The following is a 26,881-nucleotide window of genomic DNA, read 5'->3' as shown; positions in this document are numbered from 1 at the left end:
GAGGATCGTAATGAGGAGATAAGATTGCAGTATCGTCAGCAAAGGTAGAAAGAATGGTATTTGGATGTTGAGGTATACGATATGTCTGCTGTATACAAGGAGTAAAGAAGAGGACTTTTATGTTAAAAAAAAAAATCAATGAGACAACCGAAGATCAAAAATGGGGAAATAGAAAAGCTAAGGCAAACGGTTTCATAAACAAACAAAAAAAAATTTAGCGAGTGAACTGCATCAACTTATTAAATAAATACTGGATTTGAGCGGCCATTTGTAAAATGGAAGAGACTTAGCCAAACGAAAAAGTAATGATGTAATTAAATCTGTAAAACAGAAATTATAGCGGATGACTAGATGGGATCTAAACAGAAACTCAGGCGTTCCTTTTGACAGTGACTTCCACAATAAACTGAGCTGATGAGGAAATATGCAAGTACGAAGGGTGTTCAAAAACAGTTCTTTTAAAGTAGCCTTTTTAGGTAGCCACTCACTCCTCCATTGTCGGCAGCAGAACTGGGAACGCCCCTTTTGACATAACGTCTAATGCAGCTGGTCTGGTCCCATTTTGCACGATGCATCTGGGACTCAATCAGATGCATTTTTAGCTTTATGAAAAGCCAAAAATCCACAAGGAGTATGGAGGCTGACGTAGCACGATCTGTGTGCCTGTTTGACAACGAGAGCAACTAACGTCCAGTCCTGAAAGCAGCAGGAAATTGACAACTTAAGTCTTAATATTGCTTCCGCCCATTACAGTCGTTCGATGCAGAGTTTCCTGTTCAAGCCTGTCTAGATTTCAGTCCAAATAATACCTTTGTAGAAAGCAACGGACCAGCAGCACAACATATCAATTGAGGCGTTCCAGCGCTTCTTTTGACAGATAGGTTTTGTTTTAAACACGCCAAGCAAGTCTGTAATCAAGTTATCTCGTGTAAAACTACAGAGACCTGTGTTTCTTTGGGACCTGTGTTTGATTGTTGCTAGAAATCTCAAGAGAATTGTCAAATTACTTCGTCTTCCTGCTATTCTGAAGGCTCTAACTTAATTTAAAAAGAAAAACAAAACAAACAATGAACCTCCAAACATTCAATTCTTAGCGATAACTATGCAGTTTGTAGCCGAACATTACTCTGAAATATAACCTTACAGGGAAGCCTAGCCCAAACCTCCCCGAAAACCTAAAAAAAATAGAAAACGTTATACAGGGTGACCAGAGTTATATGCTCCACCCACTTTTTTTTTAACGACGAGAAATTTCGAAAAAATAAAAAATACGTATTTAATCATTTTTAGTCTAGTTTATTTTCAGTGATTGACCCATTTTTTTAAACACTTGTATCTCGAGATACAGCATCCAACTTTTGTTTTTCAAATGGAACGTTATAGTTTTTTTTGCATATTTTAATAGTATTTGAGCTCCTAAAAAAAAAACAAAAAAATGTTTTGAAATCGGTTAGGTTTTTCAAAAGTTATGGTAATTTAAAATATGAAAAACAAATTTCAGTTTATTGTCAAAATTACGCTATTTTTTTTTAAAGAATCTTTTCAAACTGGGCACAACCAACGGATAGGCAAGCCAAAACTCTGGACTCCCACGCTTTGCTTGTAGTTATGGTGGCGAAGTCAAGATCTAGGCAGGCTAGAGTTATTCGACGTTTCAGATCATCGACTGAAGCCACGGGTTTAAGGTTATTGTACACTTTATTTTTTAGATATCCTCACAAAAAAATAGTCCATTTGGGTTAAGTCCAGAGATCGAGGTGGCCATTGGGTGAGTCAATGAGTCCCAAAGCACTTTTTATGGAAATTTCTGTCCAGGTAACCTTGAACAACTCTCGCATTATGTGCCGGGCAACCATCTTGTTGACAAGACTTATCTAGCCGACGTTGTAGAGGAACATCTTCAAGCAGAACTGGCCAAATGTCCCTTAATAGGATAATCTACTTAACTGTTTTTCCTGAAGTACTTTAAATTAAATGTTGCTGGAAAATGTAACGAATAATATGATTTAAATTCATATAACAATCAGTGAACCAAGTCTATAGAGAGAATGATAAGAGCCAATTTCGGGAATCTCTGAAAATACCGAAAAATCTGCTAATTAACGTTGCATTGCCAATGCTCGAACTTAGTCCAATTATTGCCAATGTGCAGTCATATTGACTCCATAATTTATTTTCATCTTTTTTTTTATATTGATTTCAATTTTAACAATAAAATTTGCATTAAAGGATGAGAAAGAATAGGAATTAAGAACGGAAAAACAAATTTTGTCCAAAAATCGGCTTTAACATTTCACGCAGAAGGAATTAACTTCAACTTAGGATCGCAGTAATTTCAGTATTTTCTAGAACCCTGATTTCTGATCAGGGACATTTTCATTTTTTTAATTACATTCACTATTTTTGCAATTACTGTGCGCTGTTGACACGGATCGGAAATTACTCAATTCGCTGCAAGTTTTCGCTGCAATTCGGACAGAAAATCAATTCTAGAAAGAGGCTTTTTTGTGCCTTGATACTTTCTATGAAAATTATGTAAATTTATCAAATAAGCATTTAGGCAATAATCTGGAGTCAAGGTAATAACAGAAAATCTACTTATATTACCAATCAGGAGTCGAAATGACTTCGATATATTTACGTGTAATGCCAATCTGTAGTCAAAATGACTCTTTATGATTCAAGTAAACTAATCTGCAAAAAGAAACTAAGAATTCCGCGGTCTTCAGCTCGTGACTATCAAATGGTGAGAGAGTGGGGATAGCATATCTAAGAGCATTTCGGGATAGCTATGAGATGTGGGGAAACAGAGACCATTCCTAGTTTTTTTGGAGTCAAATTGACTTCGGATTGGCAATGCAGTGTTAAGTGGCTATTTGCATGGACCACTGGGAAATTTTATTCCAAATAATTATTATACCAAGACAGTAAAATATTCAAAAGCAGCCCTTTTGGGGAAAGCCTCTCTCCGGAAGTGCCCCCTTAATTTCCCAAAGTTTACTTTTTTAAACATAATAATAAATTTAAAGAAATTGATTTGGGTAAAAATGTAAGTCTACTGTGGTTCGTTTGAATGGAAACTAATGAAGCAATTTACATGTTATAAACATTCGAAATACATCAGAGAGAGGAGTGTTGTGGCCCAACTGGGTTATTGATGATAAAGTTGCATTGATGGATCGATCCCAAGGTAACAATTCCTTACCGTTTCCTTTTATTAAAATATTCCCTTCCCACCCATCAGTTGACGTGGTCATGAATTTCCACAGTTTTACAAGGAATTTGCCCCAAGGCGAAACAGAACAAAAGTTAACTTTGATAAAATGTTATTTTATCCACAACCCTAATTTGAGTACTAATTACAAAAAAAAGATAAAAAATTCTTAATTTTATTATAACGGTAGCATTACAGTCTTAGTCCTTAGAGAGAAAATATTGCAAAATTTAAATTATTACTCTAATGGTTAATGGAATACCTTGCTTACCAATAAAAGTGACATCAGAAGAAGCCCAATCGTTGAGGTATTAACCGCCCTTTTTAAAAATTCATTAACATCACAATAAATGGCCTAAGAAACTTCTAAAGTATAAGTAAACGTCGCCATTTTTTTGGTATTATTACTATTACTATTATTTATTTATTATTATTTGTATGAAAGGATAAACTATTACAAATAGAGTTCTATGGTTCAATTACTCTATGGTTAAATTAAATAAGAACTCTCCAAAAATTGACATTTGAGTAAATTAGTAGTGAAAAGTTGGTTACGCAAAATCCCAGTTTTCTGCATTTACACCCCCTCTGTTCGGGGTAGGGTTTTATTAAAAACCAAAAATATCCATATGGTCTTGAAGCTCAATAAATGCGCAACTTTTTCTGAAATTATGTGACTCCTTGATTCATTAACCATTGAAAAAAAATGCAGTTGAAAATTTTAACAGAAATCATCGAGAACGAATTTTTTAGACATTAAACATTTCATTGTTATAAGTAGGGAACGGATTCGTATGTATTTACATATTTTTTTCTAGGCAATTTACAGACGTTTTTCAACTAGAAGTATTCATACTGACACTTTTTAAGCCGTTTGAGTCTACTTTTATTTCACATATTTCCACATATTTGGATGTTATCGCATATTTATACATATTTGATTAAAATAAATAAATATTTCTACATATTTAATCAAAATATGTACATATTTTTTCATATTTTTCATTTTGGGCATATTTTCATAATTGGGAGGTGGTTGACAGGAACTGTGAACCACAGTCTGTAGGGCTGTGAATCACAGTGAGTACAATGGTTATTGTAATTTACACAGAATGCTGCAAAACAGTGACGGGCACTTGTTAGTTGTCTGACGTTGTCTGTTCTTTCAGCTCGTCCGTTGAAGTGTCCAATTCATTTCGTTCGGTCACTTAGTGTATTCTTTTTTGGGTGAAATGCCACGAACATCGGCCTCAAACAAACAACTGGTTGCTAAATATCTTCGCGAGTTTCCAGCAGAACTTTTTCGAAGTGATGGAGACATTTTGTACTGCACAGCTTGTGACAAGCGCGTTTCTTGCTCTCAACGTTTCCAAGTCACCCAACATATTGCCACCGGATCGCACATAGAGAATAAAAACAGAAAGAAAGAGAGGACGTCCTATCAAGCCTTCCTTACATCTCCATCATACCATCTGAGTACAGATCTGTGTCGGACTTTGGTTAGAGCAGATATCCCTTTCTACAAACTTAAAAATCCTCATTTCAAAGGATTCTTAGAGACCTATATTGGGGAAAAAAATGCCTGACGAGAGCACTCTGCGGAAAAACTACCTGGAAGATATCTATAAAGATACACTAACCAAAATTCGAGAACATATCAAAGACGGACAGATTTGGGTGCCAATTGATGAAACCACTGACGTTGAGGGCAGGTATATTGCCAATGCAGTTAGTGATGCTGATGTGGATTCAAAACCATTCCTTTTGAACTGTGAGGTTCTCGAAAAATGCAATCATTCCACCATTTCACGATTCTTCGATGCCTCAATGCATATCCTATGGCCCAGTGGAGTTTTGAACGAAAAAGTTCTTTTGTTTCTCTCTGATTGAGAATCGGGCCAAAGTGAAGAGAATATTTTTTGTTGCATCTGAGCTGCTGAATCACCTCCCGAAATTTCGACCACTCCTCCGCATACACCCTGTATATCTAAGAAATATTCTTCAATTTTAATCTCATATTTGAATTAAATTATTGTAAAATATTGCAAACGGATGGAATAATATTGCCAATTTCAGTCATCAGTCAATTAGTATTAGTCAGGATGTTGGCGTAGTGATCACTAACATGGATTTGTTAGTGAGGTACGATTACTTTACTTTACTTTTTTAAAATGTAAAAATACATTATAAAATCTTTACCAGTAAAATATGTTCCAAAGCTCTGAAAATGGCCTAGTCCCTAAGTTTAGCAAAAAATTATTTGTCTGATAGAAGCTAATGTCTTATACATTTATACTTTAACTGTTCTGTTTGAAAAGCAAAATGGCTGAATATTTTCTTTGGACACAGCAACGTCTGTGAAACAGAAAATGGAATGTTATTACGAGCTTTTGAAGTAATTTTCCCAACATTGTTTACATTCCACTGAACGAGAGAGATACTAGGCGCTGGAAATAATTTTTAAGACCATTTTCAGGTTTTTCCCTTTTAATTCAAGTGGTGGTTCAAATTAATTTCAAACACAAAACACCATAACCCATAATAAATAATTAGAGAAATAAAATAAAAATAGATAAATAATAATAAAATTAAAAGTACACGGAATATTAAACAAGAATTAAAAGAAAAAAGTAAAAATGTTAATTTAGAAACTTTATATTACCTCTATTAATATAATTATAATATAACAATATAAATATACTTAATATTGAAATATTAATAAAATATATAAAAATTACATTCATACGAGGTCTGCAATTAAGTAATGAGACTGATTTTTTTATTCAAAAAGAATATTGTCACCTTCAAAATAACTTCCTTCTGAAGCCACACAGCGCTGGAGACGTTTCTTCCATTCCTCATAGCAGTGCTCGAAGTTTTTCAAGAACCTCTCGGTAAAAATGTTGATTGACCGTTTGACCTTGAGGTAGAAACTCTTTGTGGACGATTCCGTTGATATCGAAAAAGAGTCCATTCGTGTGAGACCAAACATCAAGAACAATTGTGTGTTGCATCACGATAATGCTCCTTGTCACACAGCAATTTCAATAAACGAGTTTTTGGCCAGTAAAAACATTCCTGTAGCTCCTCAGCCTCCTTATTCCAGCCTGACTTGTGTCCTTGTGATTTTTTTTCTCTTCCCGAAGTTGAAAAATCACCTCAAGGGAACTCATTTTGGGACAGTCGAAAACTTTCAAAACGGCTGTAAACGACCAGCTGAAGGCTATTCCAGTGTCGGAGTTCGAGCACTGCTATGAGGAGTGGAAGAAACGTCTCCAGCGCTGTGTGGCTTCAGAAGGAAGTTATTTTGAAGGTGACAATATAGAATTGTAATTCTTTTTGAATAAAGATATTTTAAAAAATCAGTCTGATTACTTAATTTACAGACCTCGTACATGTATGTATATTAAAATATTTAGCAGTCATTTTGTCAAGATTCAAACTTTAAACGCTATAATGACCGAAAAAGATAGAATTTGTGAAATTTCTCCTCTAATGGGTGACACGAAATGATGAAACTACACAGTTCAAACAAAAATAAAAAAAAACAAATATTCAATTTTAGTTTTGAAAAGGGTGATTTTAGAAAAAATGTATTTCAAATAAACAACGAACAATTACTACTGAGCTTACAATGAAACAAAAATAGTTATTTATTTAACAAGTGTGGAAAGTAGTACTTTTCCTCACGCGAGGCAGGGTTTGCACGCACGAGCGAGCGAAGCGATGCGAGTGCAAGTGCAAATTGCCGAGTGTGAGGAAAATAATTTACACTCGAGTTAAATATTATATTTTTTCTGTAACCATTAGATTTATTAACTAATAAAATTAAAAATTTCATTTTTACAGTCTACAAAAAGTAATTTATTTATTATAAACATTTATTGTTATATTACAATTATTTACATTACTTACTTATTTACATTACTTATTACATTTTCTGCTGTTTCTTTTATTGATGGAGGAGTGTTTTCTAAACAGGAATCACAAGAATCCATTTTAAATTTCTATAAGGTAACACTATAACCTTTTTAACTGTTATAATTAAAAATATCTAATTATTTATTAAAGTATTATTTTTATTTCTATATTCCTTTCAATTTTTATTTTATTTTTTATTATTCGTTTTTTAATTATTTAGTTACGTTAAATAAGCTTATTAAAGTTTTACAGAAAATATTTATGTTAATAACAAAACTTCTTATATCAAGGAAGCACAATAAAGTTTTTCCACTCACTAGTGAGGAAAGTGACACCAATGGGAATTTTTCCCCACTAGTGTGGGAAGTTGGGCATTACACAGCTGATTTTAATTGAGTAATGAGAACTTCCCTACATGGTTGCAGAAAAAGTATTTTTTCGTTTAATTTTATAATCGATCACTGATATAACAAATATCTTCTTTTACAACAGGTTCATTCTGCGCTTTTTATAAATATTTATTTTTTAGTACCGCATAAAAAAGAATTTTGGACTATAAAATTAAATTTTGCAAAAAAAGAAAAAGAAATATTAAAAGCAAAAAAGACTAAATAAAAAAGAGCCTTGAGTATTTGATCAATTAAGAATGCTCGCCTAATTGGCTTCAATTGCCCTGTCCAGGATTAACGATCCTGCTACTTTTTTGTAATCCTATCTTATAAATCTTCGAACTGAACCAACGTTTTCTCTCACTACATTGTATTACAATTTCGCTAGTACCGTAATTTTACGGAATAACACGATACATATTTTAATTATCCTGTTTTATTACAAGGGAGCTTTTGCCTCCCAAGTAGAAATCGGGCAGCCAATACACTTTACTCTAAATTTCTCATTAATTCATAAAAAAATTACATTTTAACAAATACTGAGTAACAAATAGTAACTCGAAACTTTACTCAAGATTCAATACCCAATATAATGAGAAAACTGGGTCCCTATAAAAATTTAAAATGCATTTTTGTGGGGTGCTAAAGATGGCAGATCCCAAGAAACGCTTCTAAAAAACCATTTGCAAAAAGCGTATGTCAAAAATGAACCATTTTCGAGCAAAAATAATGTAAAATTGAGAAAATTATTGCTAAGTTTGTTACTTGAAATAATGTACATTTTATATTTTTCTTCAAATGAGGAATGAGTCGAACAATAATTGATCTAAAGAAAGTATAAACGTTTCTTTAGAAGCGTTTACTATACACGTGAGTTTAAATCCAAGATAATTTTTTCATAAAATATGAAAGATTTATAAAGTATTTATAAGAAATACCAAGATTCAGACTCTCAGCTACATAAAAACATCTTGAAGCAACTTCATTTTAAATAAATTTAGGAAAAAACTAGGATCCCCCATTATTTAAAGTGATAATTCAATTTACCAGACTTTCGATGGAATTGAACATTTGTAAACAGTGACACTTTTATCGTTAAGGATCTCCTTGCTTTCACATGTTAAACATGAAATTGAATGTTTATCTAAAACGGTCTAAAAATGTAGATGTCTGAATAAATATTGTTTGCTGGAGACGAATCGCCTACATTATACGTTGTCTACATTACCTTATCGGTAAGCCAAAATGAAAGTGTACAGATTAGGTACTTAAAAATTATACGGTCAAAATTAATTAAAACAACCAACATTAAAATACCTAAATTGGTTGGAATATTATTAATTCAAATATCTCTTACTTCTTCTAAATGATAGTTTTGAGCAATTATTATTTGTTGCTAGTATACAGGGTGTTCATTTTAAGACGGCTCAAATGCATTTCATGCTTACACGGTTGTTCTGAGCGAAAAATTGTAGAGGAAAAATTTGTTGTCCGTCACCTCTAGTTTCAGAATATGTGACTTGATTTTAGATTCCTGCCCGCATACGCGGCTGACGCGCGACCAAAACAGTTGCATTTGACCCCCATTTTCATATACACTTTTAAAGAGTATAAAAAGTTATGAAAGAAACCGGAAACCGCAATTCGATATCTTTAAAATTAAAGGTGCTAGGCCATTTCAAAATCTGGTATTTATTAATCATATTTCAATTTTTTAACTTGTTATCATAGAGAAAGAAGAGCACGCGATAGGTCATTTTTATGTATTTTTTCATCCCCTTTCTAATAAAAATATTGCCAAGGCAGTAAAGCTAGTATTTTCCTTAATACCGGGAAATAAGTCGTTTTCCGAGTGATTTTTCTAAGAAAAATCAAATGTTAAGAGCTTTAGATGTTCTCAAGTATACACAAAACGGCTAAAAAATAATTTTACATCTGTTACAAACAAGAAGGTTTAATAATTGTTTGGTAATTATGGGAGAGTTGCGATTAATTACCAATAAAATTGGAAACCTCCTGCCACATATTTAAGTGATCAATATCTTTCATATAAAGGATCAAACTTATTCCTTAATTTAAGAAATAATGCACTTTACTCAACTGGTGAAGCATGTACTGTGCCTTCAAAGGTGCCTTCTCTGGCTCGCAAGCCAGGTTAGCCAGGAAGTTATCAACTGCTCTCTGTATCTGAGGAGGCCGCGTATGCGGGCAGGAATCTAAAATCAAGTCACATATTATGAAACTAGAGGTGACGGGCAACAAATGTTTCCTCTACCATTTTTCGCTCAGATCAACCGTTTAAGCATGAAATGCATTTGAGCCGTCTTAAAATGAACACCCTGTATAAAGATGATTCAATAAAAACTCATTCCCATTTCCTCTTTGCAAAGATTAGGATTTCCGGGAGTATTAAAAGTTCACTATTCTTAGATTTATCAAATTAACTTTTTCTTCTAACAGATAACGTGTTCTAATTCATGTTTAACTATGTTTACATCCGTTCATGTGGTAAGCATTCCAACTTATCTTTCAATAAATATAAATACTTCCTCTTCCAAATTTCTGTATCTTTGGTCACCACTTTTATGCCTTCTATCTTTACTTTGTTTTCTCTTAAATACACCACACATTTAACTGGCAGATAATCCCTCCATGAAGGATGGATTGTTAAATAAAAATGTATCTAACCAGGACCAGCTGAATGTTTACAAAGTATGTAATACTAGGGGTGCGTTCCATTAAGCGCTCACAACGATAACGCTCACGAACCGCGGTTTTGCCCGTTCCACTTGCTTGCGAACGTTACAATCGAAAACTCAAGTGGAATGGACTATGGGCAATTTAACCGTTCATGTAAACATTACAAATGGCGACCTCGAAAATAAGTCAGAAGCTTGAAGAGGTTGTTTTTTAATTTTAACCCCGTTTATAAGCAGTTATAATAAACTTTATTAATTTTTGGTAAAGTTGACTTATATTAAAAATATATATAGGTATATAATTCAATTTTTTATATTACATTTTCGTGGTGTTTATAAAATTTACGTTTAAATAAAATTAAAATGTATTTTGTGGCAACAGTAGGATATTTATTAATGCAACGTAATAATGCTTTAGAAAGTTCTTCATCTAGATCCGATGAAAAGTGGAATGCAATTTTACAAAATCGCAATAGTGAAAAGCGAAAACTTAAGCCACGTATGTATTATTAACTATCAAAGTGTAATTGGTCGTTATTCAGTGATTTAGTATGTAAAGGGGATAAGTAATTTTTCATTTTATTATTTTTTTTTTTAGACTTTCAAGAAACACATTCAATTATTTACATGAGATAATACTTTCATTTACATGATATAATTTTTTCGGTCGCCATCTTTGCTTTTAAAAATTGCGCCAAATTTCTGAACGCCCACTTCGACAGGTGGGACGCGTTGTGAGCTTTGCGTGAGCGAAAATAATGACGTCATTCGTGACGTTTTCGCCACGATCACAACGACCACGGTCGTCAAGTGGAACGGCTAAAGGTACATTTTGATCGTTGTGAGCGCTTAGTGTAAAAGCACCATAGTGAAACCAGTTGGTGGTTTAGTCTGCTCGTGTTTTGCGTGAACTTAGTTCGCTTAATTTACCAGGCGAACAATTTCTAGAAGAGAAATCTTTACCTCCTCGAAGACAAGGAATCTGGTAAAAACATAGACGCATCTAAAATTAGGTAAGGTACACAGTACTAGCTAGTAATTGTATCCCTGCCCGGTTTCGAGGTAGATTAAACAATGTGGTAAAGAGATTTCGACTGCACTTACTAGCTGTGTGGGCGTGAAAGTAGATATTAAATGGATACGTTAAAAAGTGGAATGCTTGATTGAACTTCAGACCTCGCGCTATCCGTATGTCCAAAGTGGCTGAATGGCTGTTGCTATGTATATAAGCCTTTTGTTTTCTGTTGAATGTTTAGAACGTCGGTCTAGCAGCCTGCAGTGTAGTTCGTACCACCTATTTAGTTCTGTCCCTTCAGTCCCTATTGTACACGTTCCTGGTGAGTTGTTTATCTAACTAAGGACCAAGACAAAGAACTTTATCAACAGTACGGGGGATTATGACCCCAACAGAGAAGTGTAGGATGAAGGGTTACGTATCCTGAGGTTGAAGGTTATGTTTTTGCCCTTAGCTGAGTTCACCAAGAGAATATTAAATACGTTCACTCAAGGAGTTGAGTCACCATCATAAAAAGTAAATTAGATTTCCTAAATAATATCTATTACGGAATTTTGTAACATTGTCAGGCGCAACGAACGTTTTGTATTGTGAATGAATAATGTGAATCAAATGAGAGGAAAGAGTTAAAAAGATGGCGATTACATGCTAGAAGGTCAATTAGGTAACCAACGTACTCTGAGCTCTGTTTTGAGAAGACCTTTACGTCCTTAATAATCTGACAGAAGTTATTGCCAGAGATGTTTGGAATTCATGAAATGTCCATCAGAAACGATGGCTGCGATTTACACATTCTAACCTCTACTTCTTTTCCACCCATAGTAATGTAAGTCGCCTTTGTAATGTAAGTCCACTTCTGGTCCACTCATCCACAATGCTATTGAAGAAGCGCTTATAAGGGAAACCTTTTTAAAAAGAAGTACGCAATAATTGGTTTTTCCTAGCAACCAGTTGCAGCATGTTCATGGGGGTTAATCATGAATAAACTTTAAATATTTATCAGCGAAAGTTAGTCGGCTAACGGTGTCTTTAGTACTAACTTGCAGATTAGACTTGTAGGCTACTCATACACATCAATAGCATATATGTGGGCCGCCCTGGCTCTAAGTTCCTAAGGTCACTTTTTTTTTTTTTAATGGTTTAAGGCGCGTCAACATCTCAACTCGAAGTTCCTAAGGTTATTGGCGCCCGGAACTTTTTTCAGTGCACTACCGGCCTCCGTACAGTGTTCTCTTGTTACAGACAACACTGTCCATCAGCGGACAGTGAGCTAGCTGTAAGAAGCTCCTAGGAAGAGAAAATCTAAGGGTCAGCAGCTGGATTCGAACCCGGGACCTCCGCGTGGGAGTCCAGTACGCTAAACGCATAGCTAATCCCTTCCCTCTAAAGTCATTGTTTTTTTTTTTTTTTTTTTTGGCGCATCAACAGCTGAGGTTATTAGCGCCCGGAGCTTTTTCCAGTGCACTGCCGGCCTCCGGACAGTGTTCTCTCGTTACAAACAACACTGTCCATCACCGGACAGTGAGCTGTAAGAAGCTCCTAGGAAGAGAAAATCTAAGGGTCAGCTGCTGGATTCGAACCCGGGACCTCCGCGTGGGAGTCCAGTATGCTAACCTCATAGCTAATCCCCTCCCTTAAAGTCATTGTTATTAAAGATTTTGAACCAACACTGTGCAGAACACTGGATATCTTTTCCTTAACTTCACATAAGGCAGGCGATTATCAACATTTTTATTTTTTATAGATTTTTTTTTTAAGAGGCATACAATTGTTTAAATAAATCGTTAGTTTTACCGAACAGCAATAACTATTTTATAGTGATCAGCTATTTATAGAAACATTCTACAGCAGGAGTGTCAAATCCCGAGGTAATTTTTATGCGGCCCACGATGTTCTGAAATAAAATGAAAATAGAAAAAAAATTATGAATAAAATAGCACTTGGGGTAGATCGTGGCAATACCGTACAGATTCCTTCTTTTACCCTTTAACTACTGAAGACGAGTATGTATGTGGCCCAGAGCCTTTTTCTGTGAGCCTGTGGGAGTGTGTAAACGCGCTGTTTCAGTTTCGGCGACGTTTGGAAGCGTCTGCCACTTGGAGTAAACAGATCCCAACAGCGTAAAGATTAAGAAGAGCACTCTAGATTGTGCTGTTATGAATCAAATCTATCAAATTAAGTTTGTAAATGTGATGTAGTCCGTGTGAATATTGCTTGTTGCACCAAATGACCCTTTAATTGAGTTTGACACCCGTGCTTTACAGAACCTAAATATGATTATTACTCCTCATTGCAAAGGAAGAGAGCCTTCGCCATCCAAAGCTCTACTGGACCCACATAGCAGAAACGCTAAAGAGAAAGAACAACTTGAAGATGAAAAATTCAGTCCCTTAACTGAGCCTCGTAAGAATCACAGATCGAACGAAGCGAACAATAATCTCCAGGTATTAAGCATCTGCTCTGACAACTTATTCCCTCCACAGATCCTAAACCTACCCTCCTCACACCCTAAACAATTCGCTATAAAATGGATGGGTGTCTCCTGTAGTCTTGTAATCTAGAATAAAAATCGAGAATGAGCCATATCGTATAGAGATATCTTCCTAAACAACAATGTGGCCAAAAGTGTGGACTGGAGCGCTCTATCGCCTTTTATAGAAACAACTTTAGCCACTATCGCCAGCCTTCAGAGCTTCAGAAGCAGAGAAATGATCAAATGAGACTTCTACTTCCAGAGACCGGACACATTCAGGTGGCTCTGAAAAATCCTTTTCCTTTCTCAACCGAGCTTGGGATCGGCTACGGCGGAGTTGAACCTGAAATTCAAACAAGGCGCCTGAGAAAGGTCTCTGAAAAATGCGATTGAATCTCACTACTGACCCCAAATCAACAACTTCTTCAGGAATGCAGGACCGTTCTATAAGAACTCATTCATAAGGATCAAAGAAGCAAAGCCTTCCTCGATTGTCCAACCTGTACAGCTCTTCGTCAACGTATCTTTAACAGCAGATCCACGAAACTGTTGTTTTTGAAAACAGTCTTAAAGATTTGAAATATCTTCTTTATAAACATCAAAGTTATGTGGATGAGATTTACAGCGATGGTTTTGCAGATACAGGCACTTCTTTCGTTAGAACAATGTTTTTATTATTATTGTACTCGCAAAGACATAAGTGTAGCGTACATTTTTTTAAAAAAAGTATACGATTTGTGGCTATTAAATAACGAGTCTGAATCTGCTACAGAAGAACTATGCATGCGCCAAATCTTAACGACCGACAGTTGTGCAGCGTAAAGCCTTCTCTTTCAATTGCAGCGACTCAAGTGTTTGTAGAGAAATCTGTCTGACCGGAACCGTCGTTTGTGTAAGAGGTGTTAGTTTTGTTTTGCCGAAAACATGATACTACACATGTAGTAGAGCAACGAATTGTCGTGAAATTTCACATGAAACTGGGTAAAACCACTACTGAAACTTATCTTTTATTAAAAGAAGTTTATGGCAATGAATGTTTATCACGTGCGCGAGTTTTTGAGTGGTTCAAGCGTTTCCAAGATGGCCCAGAAGACGATTCTGGGAAGAAAGTCCCATTTTTACAATAATTAATATTTATATTTAATTAGGAGGTTGCCTTTCTCCAGGTTCAAAATATTAGCAAAATTGGAAAAGAATTAATACATAGATGAGAAGGTGGTAATATGGGACAGTTTTTTTTTACCTCGCATATTTTGAACACGACAGAATTTAAAGTCTACTCTGAAATAAAATCATAGACATACAGTATTTGTCTTTGTAAATTTGTGAGCCCCCTAAGTGGATCACAGCAAGGAGTCTGTAGTTACACTGTGAAAAAGTCTGTAGTGGTGCCATATTGGGTTTTCAGAAAGTGTGGTCCGTAATATGGGGACACACATAATAATTATAGTTAATGTTCTCCGTTTTCTCCATAGATTGTAAAAAAAAAGCCTTAACCACCTGGGTCGCCCTTCCACGTCCAAAATTGATGAAAATATCGATTATAATTAATCAACATCACTACCGTAAGGTACTTGCTCAACTCTGTGAAAATAGTAAGGAAAAAAAGGACCCGATTTGTGAAAGAACAAGTCACGGGGTTCACCATCAAGACAACGCGCTGGCTCACACTGCATTGTCTGTCAAGACGTTTCTAGCCAAGTACAACATCCCAGTTTTAGGCCATCCGCCTTGTTCGCCTGACCTGACCCCTTGTGACTTTTATCTGTACCTTAAAGCCAAATCTGCATTAAAAGGAACAGGATTTCAGTCCGTTGAAGCTGTGAAAGTAAAAGCGGCTCCGCTCATAGAAAAAGACTTCCAGCACTGTTTCGAACAATGGTAAATTCGCACGGAGCGTTGTAGGGATAGGGGAGGGGTGTATATTGAAGGTGATAATAACTAAATATGTATAAATTTTGAAATAAAATGTTTTACAGCAATAGTCTCGTTATTTAATGGCCACACCTCGTGTATCACGATTGAGAATTTCTAAGATAGAGGGAAATTTACTTTTCTTTTCTTAGAACTACAGTCCGTTAGTTCATTTTCTCCCACTACTGCGCTATTAATTTTCTCTCATAATTAGTTTTTAATTGAGGAGGGACTGTATTTTTTCCCTTTCCCCTCTTTGTCTGTCTAAAGACCAGGATCCCGCTGTTTCCTTGGGCGCTGCAAGGGCTACTGTAGTCCTGGCATAATTTATATCAACACAATTTTATTCTCTCTTCTCCAACTTCCTCCATTACTGCTCTGTAGCCTTTTCCGACTGTTATCTAACTACATTTATCCAGTATTTTGTCTTTTTTTTTATCGAGCAGGAAAGAGAGAATTTTATTAGCTGAGCTATAAGTGGAAAATGTTGAAATATTTCCTTTCTATTCTTTTAAATAGCTGAAAGTTTTATGAACTAAAACTGGTAAAGGAGGGTAAAAAGCAAGAAAAGAAAAACAATAAAAAAATAAAATAAAAATAAAAAAGAGGATTTAGTATTAAGAGCACTTTGGTAAGTACGAGTAAGTACACCCAAATGTAATAAATAATACAAAAACATCCGCTGCTTTTATAAAATTTCCGTAAATCTTGTATTTTCTTTAAAATTTTAAAGGAATGCAAAAAATTGCGAGTTTTTACTGTCTAAATGTTTATCGTATCTCCGATACTGCACGTGTATATTTGGCTCGTCATCATCATTATCGTGCAAAAGGAATTGAATACAGTAAAAGCTCTTTATTCGCGGGGTATATGTTCCATAAATATGCCGCGAATACAGAAACCGTGAATACGGAATGGTAATTTATATGGGATTATAGGGGATACGTTCCTAGAAGTGACAAAATAAAAAAAAACAAATATGTAAAAAATAATTGAAGTTTTTGAACATTTTGATTAATTATCTTAAGGCTTAGGCAATGGTTTGAAGAATTTTGTAATTTTCTCTTGCTTGGCAGTTTTTAAAAGCTTTTGTTTGCAGTCAAAGTTTGAACTTACCACTCCAACTACCATCAGGTTCTTTAAAATGAGCGTAAAGATACTTTGCCTTCTCCCGGACCATTGGACAACTCAGGGGCACCCTTTTTTTTGGTTGCGGTCTTCGATCCATAATGACAACGCCACTTCCATTTTTTCTATTGCTGGATCACGAACAATTTTCGCTGACAGTGAAGTTGAAGCTACAGACGATCTTATTTTATCTTCGGATTTTTTTATCGATCGTACAGTTGATTCGTTGACATTGAATGAGCGTGATATGGATGCAAATGACTCTCCAAGGCGTAAGCGATCTAGCATTTCTATTTTCACTTTAAGCGGTATCACAGATTTTTTTCGTGTCGAAACTCGTTTCTCATTTTTTTTAGTTGACATTATAAATTAGAAAAATAGCGGTAGAGACGTGTTACTCGATCACAATTTTTGTAACGAATGTGAAAGACGAAACAATAAAACACGCAAAGCGGCTTTTACCATAGAACGGATCAGCAACATTTAAAAATATACTTTATTCATTGAGTAATAAGGTTGCTTTCATTCTGTGCGTTTACATTCTCAAAAACACCGATCGCGGCGAAGGCGGCTTATGTCAAAGTCCTCGGCGATATCATTTAACAACATACTTTAGGCAAAGTTGTAATAAGATCTATTTTACTTTTTTTTTTATTAGTCCATTTGACGGCATTTACAAAGGATATTGGGTTGGATACCTATTGGAATCCTTTTATTATCATAGTGTACTTCCGCGAATATAGGAATTGGGTCGCATTTTTTTAATCCGCGAATAGTGAAAACGCGAATGAAGGAAGCGCGAATAAGGAGCTTTTACTGTAATTTTTGATGAGATTTCGATTCTGGGAAGAAAGTCCCATTTTTACAATAATTAATATTTATATTTAATTAGGAGGTTGCCTTTCTCCAGGTTCAAAATATTAGCAAAATTGGAAAAGAATTAATACATAGATGAGAAGGTGGGTAATATGGGACAGTCTTTTTTTACCTCGCATATTTTGAACACGACAGAATTTAAAGTCTACTCTAAAATAAAATCATAGACATACAGTATTTGTCTTTGTAAATTTGTGAGCCCCCTAAGTGGATCACAGCAAGGAGTCTGTAGTTACACTGTGAAAAAGTCTGTAGTGGTGCCATATTGGGTTTTCAGAAAGTGTGGTCCGTAATATGGGGACACACATAATAATTATAGTTAATGTTCTCCGTTTTCTCCATGGATTGTAAAAAATAAGCCTTAAATATGCCACAAAACTATATTTTACACAATTATCGTACATTAAGGATAAAAATTAAGGTGTAATCAGTTTTCTTAGAGAAATGTCAAGACAAGATAGGTGTGGACTGGACACAAAAATCACAAACAAATGACTCCTTTTCACATGCAGTGCATTCCATAAGAGCCCATTTCTCCGGGCTTTGAGTTCTTGAACTTTTCTCCGCCAAAAAATGCAATCCGCATTTGGTGTCGAATTTTGGGGAGGAGTGGACAAATACGATTCACCAGATGAAACTGAAACATCAGAATCATCTTCAGAATCTGTTTGTTTTGATAATAGGTTTTAAGTTTGCCTTTCGACGATGGTCCTAATTTTTTCATATCTTTTTAGGCCCTTTATAGTACTCTGTAGAAAAAAGTAATTTATAAGACACTAGTTTCGTCCACAGTGCCACTTTTCACACTTGTTCGGCAGACGATTAACGAGGTTGTTATATGGGACCAACGCTGTCCCATAATACCACCATACACCGCGTACAATATAACCTCATTTTTTTCCCCAATTTACATTCACATTTGAAATCCATAATACTAGCATTTAAAACTCTCTACTTTCTACAATTTTAACTTCTAAGGGAAATTATTCTAACTTTCCTCGGCATTAACCAAAAGCAGAGGAAAATCAACCTTAAGAAAACTTTGTAGCATTGACAAAATCAACACGGTCCTCTCTTGGACAAAGCTGCCACTCGATTGACGCGCTGCCTTCTGCAGCAAACAAAGCCTACCCCAAAGAGTAGTAAGGCACCAAAAACTAACAGATAGCACCACTGGTTTCACAAAAACAGAGGTGTCCCAAATTACAACCCCGTCCCAAATTACCACCTTCTCCTCTACAACATTATAATTATTATTTCTAAAAAAAGTGATTGATTAAGAAATTGTTTAAAATAAAGTAAAATTTAAACGTGTTTTTATATATACATATAATATCGTATATACGTAAGTGTCCTATTTCCAGAAAAATCATCTAAATTTTGTCTCTAACTGAGCTGTAATGTCTACATTCCAGTAGAAGATGGCTGCTGCCAAAGCATGTCGACATTTCTCTATTATATAATCCTATTCAATGCTTTTAGCTGGGTAATCTATTGTATATTTGAATCAAATCGTTTACAAATTTCGAGACTTTGACTTTTCCCGACACCCCGTATATTTTATCATAAATTTCGCAGAGATGCCACTGGGTGGTGACTTCCCTCTTTTCCACCAAGGCCAGCCTATATTATAAGATGCTTCCGGAAAAATATTGTAGATTTTATCAACATGCTTCCTTACAGGCGCCTAATTATTCAATTAGGAGCCACAAGGAGCCGGCCACTTTTCTTTATTTCAGACATAAACAAACACAATGCGCTAAAAAACTTCTCTAAAATGAATAAGCGAATGTAAAAAAAAAAATATTTAAAATATAATTTAAAGTACCTACCGGTTCACCATTTATAAACCACATCAGTTGGGCAGCTGGTTTCGAACGTCCAGATGTGCACTTTACTCTCACTTTATCGCCAATTTGATAACGCGGTTTCCCACCGCTGATTTTTGGGCCTGCTTCGGGTAGCGCTGTAACAAGATCAATATTCGATTTTAATAAGCTAATTACTCGTGTTAGAAATGAAGTCTTATTTATTTATTTAGTAATTTACGAGTATACTCTATATAAATGTGTACAATCAGTAAATATGATGAGTATGATGAACTGGTGCGGAAGGAGAGCAGGAGGAGAGAAACTACCCAGCGGTAGCACTCTCTATAGGAGAAGAATGACGTTTAGGTCTTCAGACTGCGAGGAAGTCGTGGGACCATTGGCGATTCAGTCTGAGAGTATTGTTAGGAATGTCGGAGGAGCCGAGAGACAGTACGAGAGGATTAGAGTTGTGTAGAGAGAGCAGTATGGAACTTATGGTACTTCGTCTTTGCGAGTTGCTGTACGAAAGTGATGTTGAGGCCGTTGTGAAGAGTGAGATTAGTTACATAGAAAGGAGCGTCATCTAAGTGTCGGAGCAGTTAAAGGAGTTGAAATATAGTTTAAAGTAACTGAATTCCACAAATCTCATCTCTCAGATTCTTTGCAAGATTGGTTTTCTACTTATTGGCTTAAAGTAATTAATATATTTACTATTAATATATTTTGTCGGCCTTCTTCGTACATAAACATTTGTTCCCAGGTTACTTCTAGATTTCCAAATATTCTGAAGTTATAACTAATAACTCTTCAACTAACGGTTGTTAAAATAGTTTTGCGAAGGTATCTAAATTTCACAGGGGTAGCCAAAGGTTTGAACGATGGAGCGTTTTAGAAGATTCGTAATGATATCTTTTTATATTCGCATACATACGTTCTTAAAACACGAACTGAGGAACCATTTTATTATTTTCTGTAACTACTCCTAAATTTAACTCGTAGGAACTTCAAATAATTCTTAAACATGACTCTAAAGCAGTTGTTAAAAAAAGCTGAGGCTGGCGATGAACAGTAAAAAACCAGATATACACTTTTATTAGGGTGATTAGCATTTTGGAAACCTTTTGGAGAAAAAATATTTGTTCACAGCTGTTACAGAATTCAAAAGTCTGGGGGTAGTTATCACGATCAAAACAGCCTCAGCGAGCTTTTCAGTGAGGTTGTCAAAGGTCTAATTAGTGGACACTCCAACCACGTTTAAATATAAGCTCCTCTTATAGTTTTCAAAGACTGAAATCCGTTCACTCTACTGTTACACCTGAAACGTGTTAACAAGAGCGGTTGGACTATGCAGGGGTTCGCAAACATATATTTTCTTTTGAGGCGGAGTATTTCAGATTGCAAAAACTAGTGGCGGACGTAATCGGATTTGAAAGAGAAATAAATGAAAAATATCGTAATCATTATCGTAAGACTTTGGTATGGGCCCATGCAAGTAGCTCCCGCGAACACAAGGTTGAGAACCCCTGGACTAAAGTGTAGATAGATATTTCTGAGAAGAAATCTTTGGCGTGTTCATGTAGGCGGATGATTTTGGGTTCAGGAAAAACTGAGAAGTTACAGACCTGTTCGAATAGAACAACATCAAGTTAGGCTTTATCAAGGCCGACTAATTGAGACTGATGCTATGGCATCTTCACAGAATGGACGGGACACGAGAACTGAAGTGAACATCATAAGACTTCTACTCCAGGAAAAGAGAGTCCCAGGAACACTGAGCAAGATAAGGAGATGTGAAGTTTTTATGATCACACTCTTGATAATCCTTGGAAAGTGAAAATGGATAATACGAGGTGTGGCTATTAAATAACGAGACTGATGCTGCTACAGAAAAACTATGCATGCGCCAAATCCTAACGACCGACAGCAGTGCAGTCGTAAAGCCTTCTCTTTCGATTGCAGCGTCCCACGTGTTTGTAGAAAAATCTGACTGACCGGAACCGTCGTTTGTGTTAGAGGTATTAGTTTCGTTTTGCCGAAAACATGATACTACACATGTAGTAGAGCGCAATGAATTGTCATGAAATTTTACAAGAAACTTGATAAAACTGGTACTGAAACTTATCTTTTATTAAAAGAAGTTTATGGCGATGAATGTTTATCACGTGCGCAAGTTTTTGAGTGGTTCAAGCGTTTCCAAGATGGCCGAGAAGACGTCGGAGATGATGACCGGGTCGCCCTTCCACATCCAAAACGAATGAAAATATCGATTATAATTAATCAACATTACTACCGTGAGGTGCTTGCCTAACTCCGTGAAAGAGTAAGGAAAAAACGACCCGACTTGTGGAAGAACAAGTCATGGGTTCTCCATCAAGACAACGCGCCGGCTCACACTGCATTTGTCTGTCAAGACGTTTCTAGCCAAGTACAACATCCCAGTTTTAGGCCATCCGCCTTATTCGCCTGACCTGGCCCCATGTGACTTTTATCTGTTCCCCAAAGTCAAATCTGCATTAAAAGGAACAACGATTTCAGTCCGTTGAAGCTGTGAAAGAAAAAACGGCACGCTTCATGCAGGAGCTCACAGAAAAAGACTTCCAGCACTGTTTCGAACAATGGTAAATTCGCATGGAGCGTTGTAGGGATAGGGGAGGGGTGTATATTGAAGGTGATAATAACTAAATATGTATAAATTTAAAATAACATGTTTTACAGCAATAGTCTCGTTATTTAATAGCCACACGTCGTATTAGCGAGAGACAATGATACATGGAATGCGGAAATGGATGGGAGAAGTGTGTGCTCTTAATATAGAATAATGCAGAAGGTTTCTTTCCGATAACTAATGAGGGGTACTCTAAGGCCAAAATAGCGTGAAAGTAACCAAAGAAGGGTAACATAGGGATAAATTAACAACTCGAAATGGGAAGTCTTGGAAAAACGCAAATGTACCTTTAAAAGAGGTATTACTGATGAAAACCTATTTTCAAAAATCAGATGCAATCACAAAGCTGCCTATTTTATTTTCAAAGGAAGTGAAAGCAATTACCCAAGTAAGGTGAGCATATATATAGTTAGGAAAGACATCATTTTGAATGATATTGTGAGTTCACTATGGCAAATACAAAAAGTTTTCTTGTATGAAAAGGAGTGTGTCAGGAAGAAAGGATTGTGTCAGGAAGAAAGGATTGTGTCAGAAGTAAAAGGACTGACTTGCTCCTGTACGTTTTATTATTAGATAGTGTGTTGAGACAGTAAGAAACGTGTTCTTTGTATCTTGCTGTCTATATTACTTCCCCTAACTCTAACTACGCCTTTACGCACACAAACTCCTCATTTACTTCGCACACATGGAGAATTACTCTTTTGAACTACAACCAGAAAGGAACTCTTTTTTAAAAAAAGTAAAAGCGAACAACTACATTCAGCTCAATCACCATCAACGCATTCTTCTGTACGATGATCTTTGATGATTTTTTTGACTTTTGATCTTAATTTTCTACAAACGGCACCAAACTCTGCCTTCCTTCAGTTTTTATAGTTTTTAAATTATCTTCGATTTTCAAAATTCTATTTGTAATTCTAACCCTTTTGTTACTCCTCTTCCCACAACAGATTGTGTTAAGTACCTAGGACTCTTCATGGACAAACGCCTAACCTGGAATCCACATACTAGACTCAAACGGAAAGAACTGAACAGACGATTCAAACTTATCTCTAGACTTCTCGACAAGCGATCTAAACTCTCTCTACAGAATAAACGACTTATCTAAACAATGATACTCAAACCTGCCTGGACTTACGGAATGGAACTTTGGGGCTCAGCCAAAGCTTCCAATATCTACAGAATCCAATCCTTCCAGTCAAAAACACTCCGTAGAATCGCTAGTGCTCCTTACTATGTCCCTAACTCTAACCTTGCAGCGAGATTTCCTTGTTCCCTTGTGACACTACCAATGGTAGGGTCGTCTAGTAGACGCGGTTCCGCTGATGTGGTCAGATTAGGGCAAGGAACTTCCGAGAACACCGAATAATCACAATAACAATAATTACAATGAGGGGAATAAATAACAAGTCTAGGATGTGTACAACCTTATTTTTACTTGACAAGACAAAGATTAGAATAATATTAAACAAAAATAAAAGGATCCTTCACCTAATTTACCTATAATATATATACATTGATCTGTTTTGTTAATAACTGAAATAAAATATTTATTCTTTATATATAATATAAACGAAACACAAAATAATCTAGTGCACGGGGGGGGGGGGTTAGGTTAATAATTGTTCGGGTTTGGCGATTAATTTGCCCTGCCAGTCCTGGTGGCTTGACGAGGAGGGAGGAACCACACCACACTCAGTACCTGTTGGGGGCGGCACGGTCACCTGGTTCTGCCGATGGTTCCTGGTAATTCGTGGCTCGAGCCAGCGGTTTCTGTCTCTCGGTGTAGAGTGGAACGTTTAGAAGAAGCGGGTCGGCCGATTAGCTCAATTCGTTCTGCTCTTTTCCGCAGCTAAGACGCTCTCTGTCTCACTCTCCCTCCAGCACTGACTACTCCAGACTGCTCCACACCCCTCTCCGACTGCATTACCCCTCTCGCCACTACCACATTCCCACCACTGCACTTGTTTGAAGCTCTTTTTGCTCTTCTTTGTTATTATTATTATTATTAACACTCTTATTATCATTATTATTAAATTTATTATTATTGTGACCATTTTTGACTGATTAGCCTAATTTTCGACGTTACGTCACACCCTATGTTTCAAAAGCTGTAAGATCTCGTTATATTAAATTCCACACATCTATCACCTTACATCCTAATCCTCTAGTAGCTCAACTTACCACTCTACCAGGAAATCCTCCCAGGCGGTTGAAGCGCAGGTGGCGCTGGTGAATGAAGTAAGAGCCAATGTACAATAGTTGGAACTGTACCACTTTGGGAGTTTCACCAATGGGTGAATTCTCCCCTCATGTATTCATGTATCTATTCCATTATCATGTTGCATCAGCTTCACTTGATGCAGAATTATACTGCAGTTGTGAAAATAAATAAATTTAAAAAAAAACTTTTTGTCTGATTTTAAACAGAATAAACTTTTTTTGTTTTGTTTTGAAAGGTGCGCAACATCGAAGGTCCTTTGCACCTGAACTATACCGGAGAATAGACACTTTACTACAATATATGGCTTGATTTACTTTAACATCTAATCTTGTCGAAACTAACCTATTGGTTGCCCTAAATAGTATTATTTATTTATTTGTTACATGGGCATAGCCCTATACAAAGGAGTTGCTACAAAAAACAAAAAACAGTACATATACAAAAAACAAAAAGAAAAACTTGTACATCTTACATAGCAAACAAAAGAAAACAATACCAGTGTTATAATTTAAGTAATAATTAATAGAAATCAAAATCTCTTGCGATAAATGAGTTATTAAATATTCATATAAATCAATAATTCATATTATTATAAACACTGTATTATTCATTTAGAATAAATGCCCTCAGTTTTAACACATTTTCCACATAATAGTATAATTTTTTTATATTTTCGGCACTGATATTATGAAATAATATTGGAAAATTAAATTGATCAACTTCTTGTAAGAAACCTAAATATTTTAAACGAAATTGTAAATATATTGGGCAATTTAACAAAATATGGGACAAATCTTCAAATTGGGCGGTGTTACACAAAGTACACTTTTCATTTGGATTTAATGTATATGTAATTTTACCAATACTAATCTTCAATACATATTTAGAGGACAAACGCAACTGAGAGAGCAATCGTATAAATTTAAAAGAAATAGGAAAATTCAAATAATTCTGTGGCTCCTGATCATTAAAAACTAACGCAGAATAGATTAAACTGAAATTGGAGCTGTGCAATTTGCAAAGGTCAGATTCTTTAAGCGACTTTTTATAGCTAACTAAAAACTGTTTCAACTGCTTCTTCAAACTGGAAATATTGTCATTGAATAAAATATCTGATAGATTTAAAGAAGGAAACAAGAAATTTAATTGTGAAACCCAATTATACTTGGTATTTACTGCATTACGACTTAATTCCAACAGCTTTAGAAAACACAGCAACGGGTATCTGTCGGGCGACATAGCTTTTAATTTATAAATCCAGTTACCAGCAAACTTGAGAAGAAGATAACTAATGTGTACCACACCAAATTCCAAACGCACGGCAAAGTTGGGCGTACAACGCGGTAATCCAAGCAAACGCTTGTAAAAATTTAGACTACATGCATCCAACGTGTTGCTGTACCTGAGCCCCCATATATGGGCACCATACAATAATACGCTCATCGCAATGGCTTCATTCAGTTTAACCCTGGAATCCCAACAGATTAATTTCGATGCAGCGCAAGTATTTAACACAGTTCCAATAGCCGCATTTGTTTTAGATACCGCATTTTCAGACGCTTTTAGAAAAACCCCGGAATTAGAAAATAAAACCCCCAAGTAATTGTAATTAGAAACTTGTTCTATCAAAACATTGTTAAAGTATAAATTTCTGACTTTTTTCTTAAAACTTTTTGAAAACCTAATAATTTTGGTTTTATTGGAATTAACATTTAAACAATTTTCTTTGCAGTACGATTCCAAGCATTTCAGTTTCGATCGAATATCGGTGAACGAATCCCCAAAGATTATCAAGTCATCGGCATATAACAACATCAGAATGTCAGAGCGATGCCCCACAGGAACGCCGAACAGTCCCCTACTTCTAAAATAAGTCTCAATATCGGAAATGAACAAATTGAATAAGAGCGGACTCAACGACTCCCCCTGCAAAACACCCTCAGTGACCTCTATTGGTTCCGATAATTGATTACCAACCCTAACTTGCAAGACTGCATTATCATAAAGTACTTTTAGAAATCTTATAATTTTACCGCTAATCCCAATCTGGAATAATTTTGACCAAAGTAAGGTATGATTCACAGAATCAAAGGCCCTTCTAAAGTCTACAAAAACACCGTATAATTCACCACCAGGCCGGGAAAGCTTAATTTGTATTAATGAGGATCAAATAAAAATATTATCAGTACAGCCTCGTCCAGCTCGGAACCCTAAATAGTCTTTTCTTCTAACCTAACTAACTAATGTTGGGGTGGAGTACTCGATATTGCTCGCACCGCATAGAGAACTAACCTAAATTTTAAAATAACCTATTTACACAAAATTTATATACTAACTCATTCACTCATCCTAATAAGTACATTCGTCCTAATAAATACATTCATCCTGATAAATACATACACACTGAATGGAGTACTCTATATTCATCTCACTTATTTACAATCCTAAACCTACCTACATTCACGCAACCCATAGACTTTGCCAGCTACATTTGATAAAAAGTAAAAACTACTGATACAAAATCAACAGAACTGGGAATCTAGGCAAGCGTT

General features: G+C 35.7%; 1 protein-coding gene and 1 long non-coding RNA gene across 2 annotated transcripts in view; one reads left to right on the top strand and one right to left on the bottom strand.

Annotated features, from left to right (window-relative positions):
• Positions 1-26,881, bottom strand: part of LOC141457327 (uncharacterized) — a 315,830-nt gene that overhangs the window by 25,013 nt on the left and 263,936 nt on the right. Inside the window, exon 4 of the mRNA XM_074134167.1 lies at positions 19,462-19,595. Within this exon, the coding sequence (XP_073990268.1) occupies positions 19,462-19,595 (134 nt within the window). The remainder of the gene's footprint in view (positions 1-19,461; positions 19,596-26,881) is intronic.
• The window catches only part of LOC141457328 (uncharacterized), a 136,725-nt gene that overhangs the window by 14,610 nt on the left and 95,234 nt on the right, over positions 1-26,881 (top strand). The window lies entirely within an intron of this gene.

This window comes from Rhodnius prolixus, unplaced genomic scaffold, assembly GCF_049639745.1.
Source record: "Rhodnius prolixus isolate KJV_2025 unplaced genomic scaffold, Rpr scaffold_10, whole genome shotgun sequence".
NCBI classification, from domain to species: Eukaryota; Metazoa; Arthropoda; class Insecta; order Hemiptera; family Reduviidae; genus Rhodnius; species Rhodnius prolixus.
The sequence above is the reverse complement of the archived record's forward strand: the minus strand, read 5'-3'. Positions and strand labels throughout refer to the sequence as shown.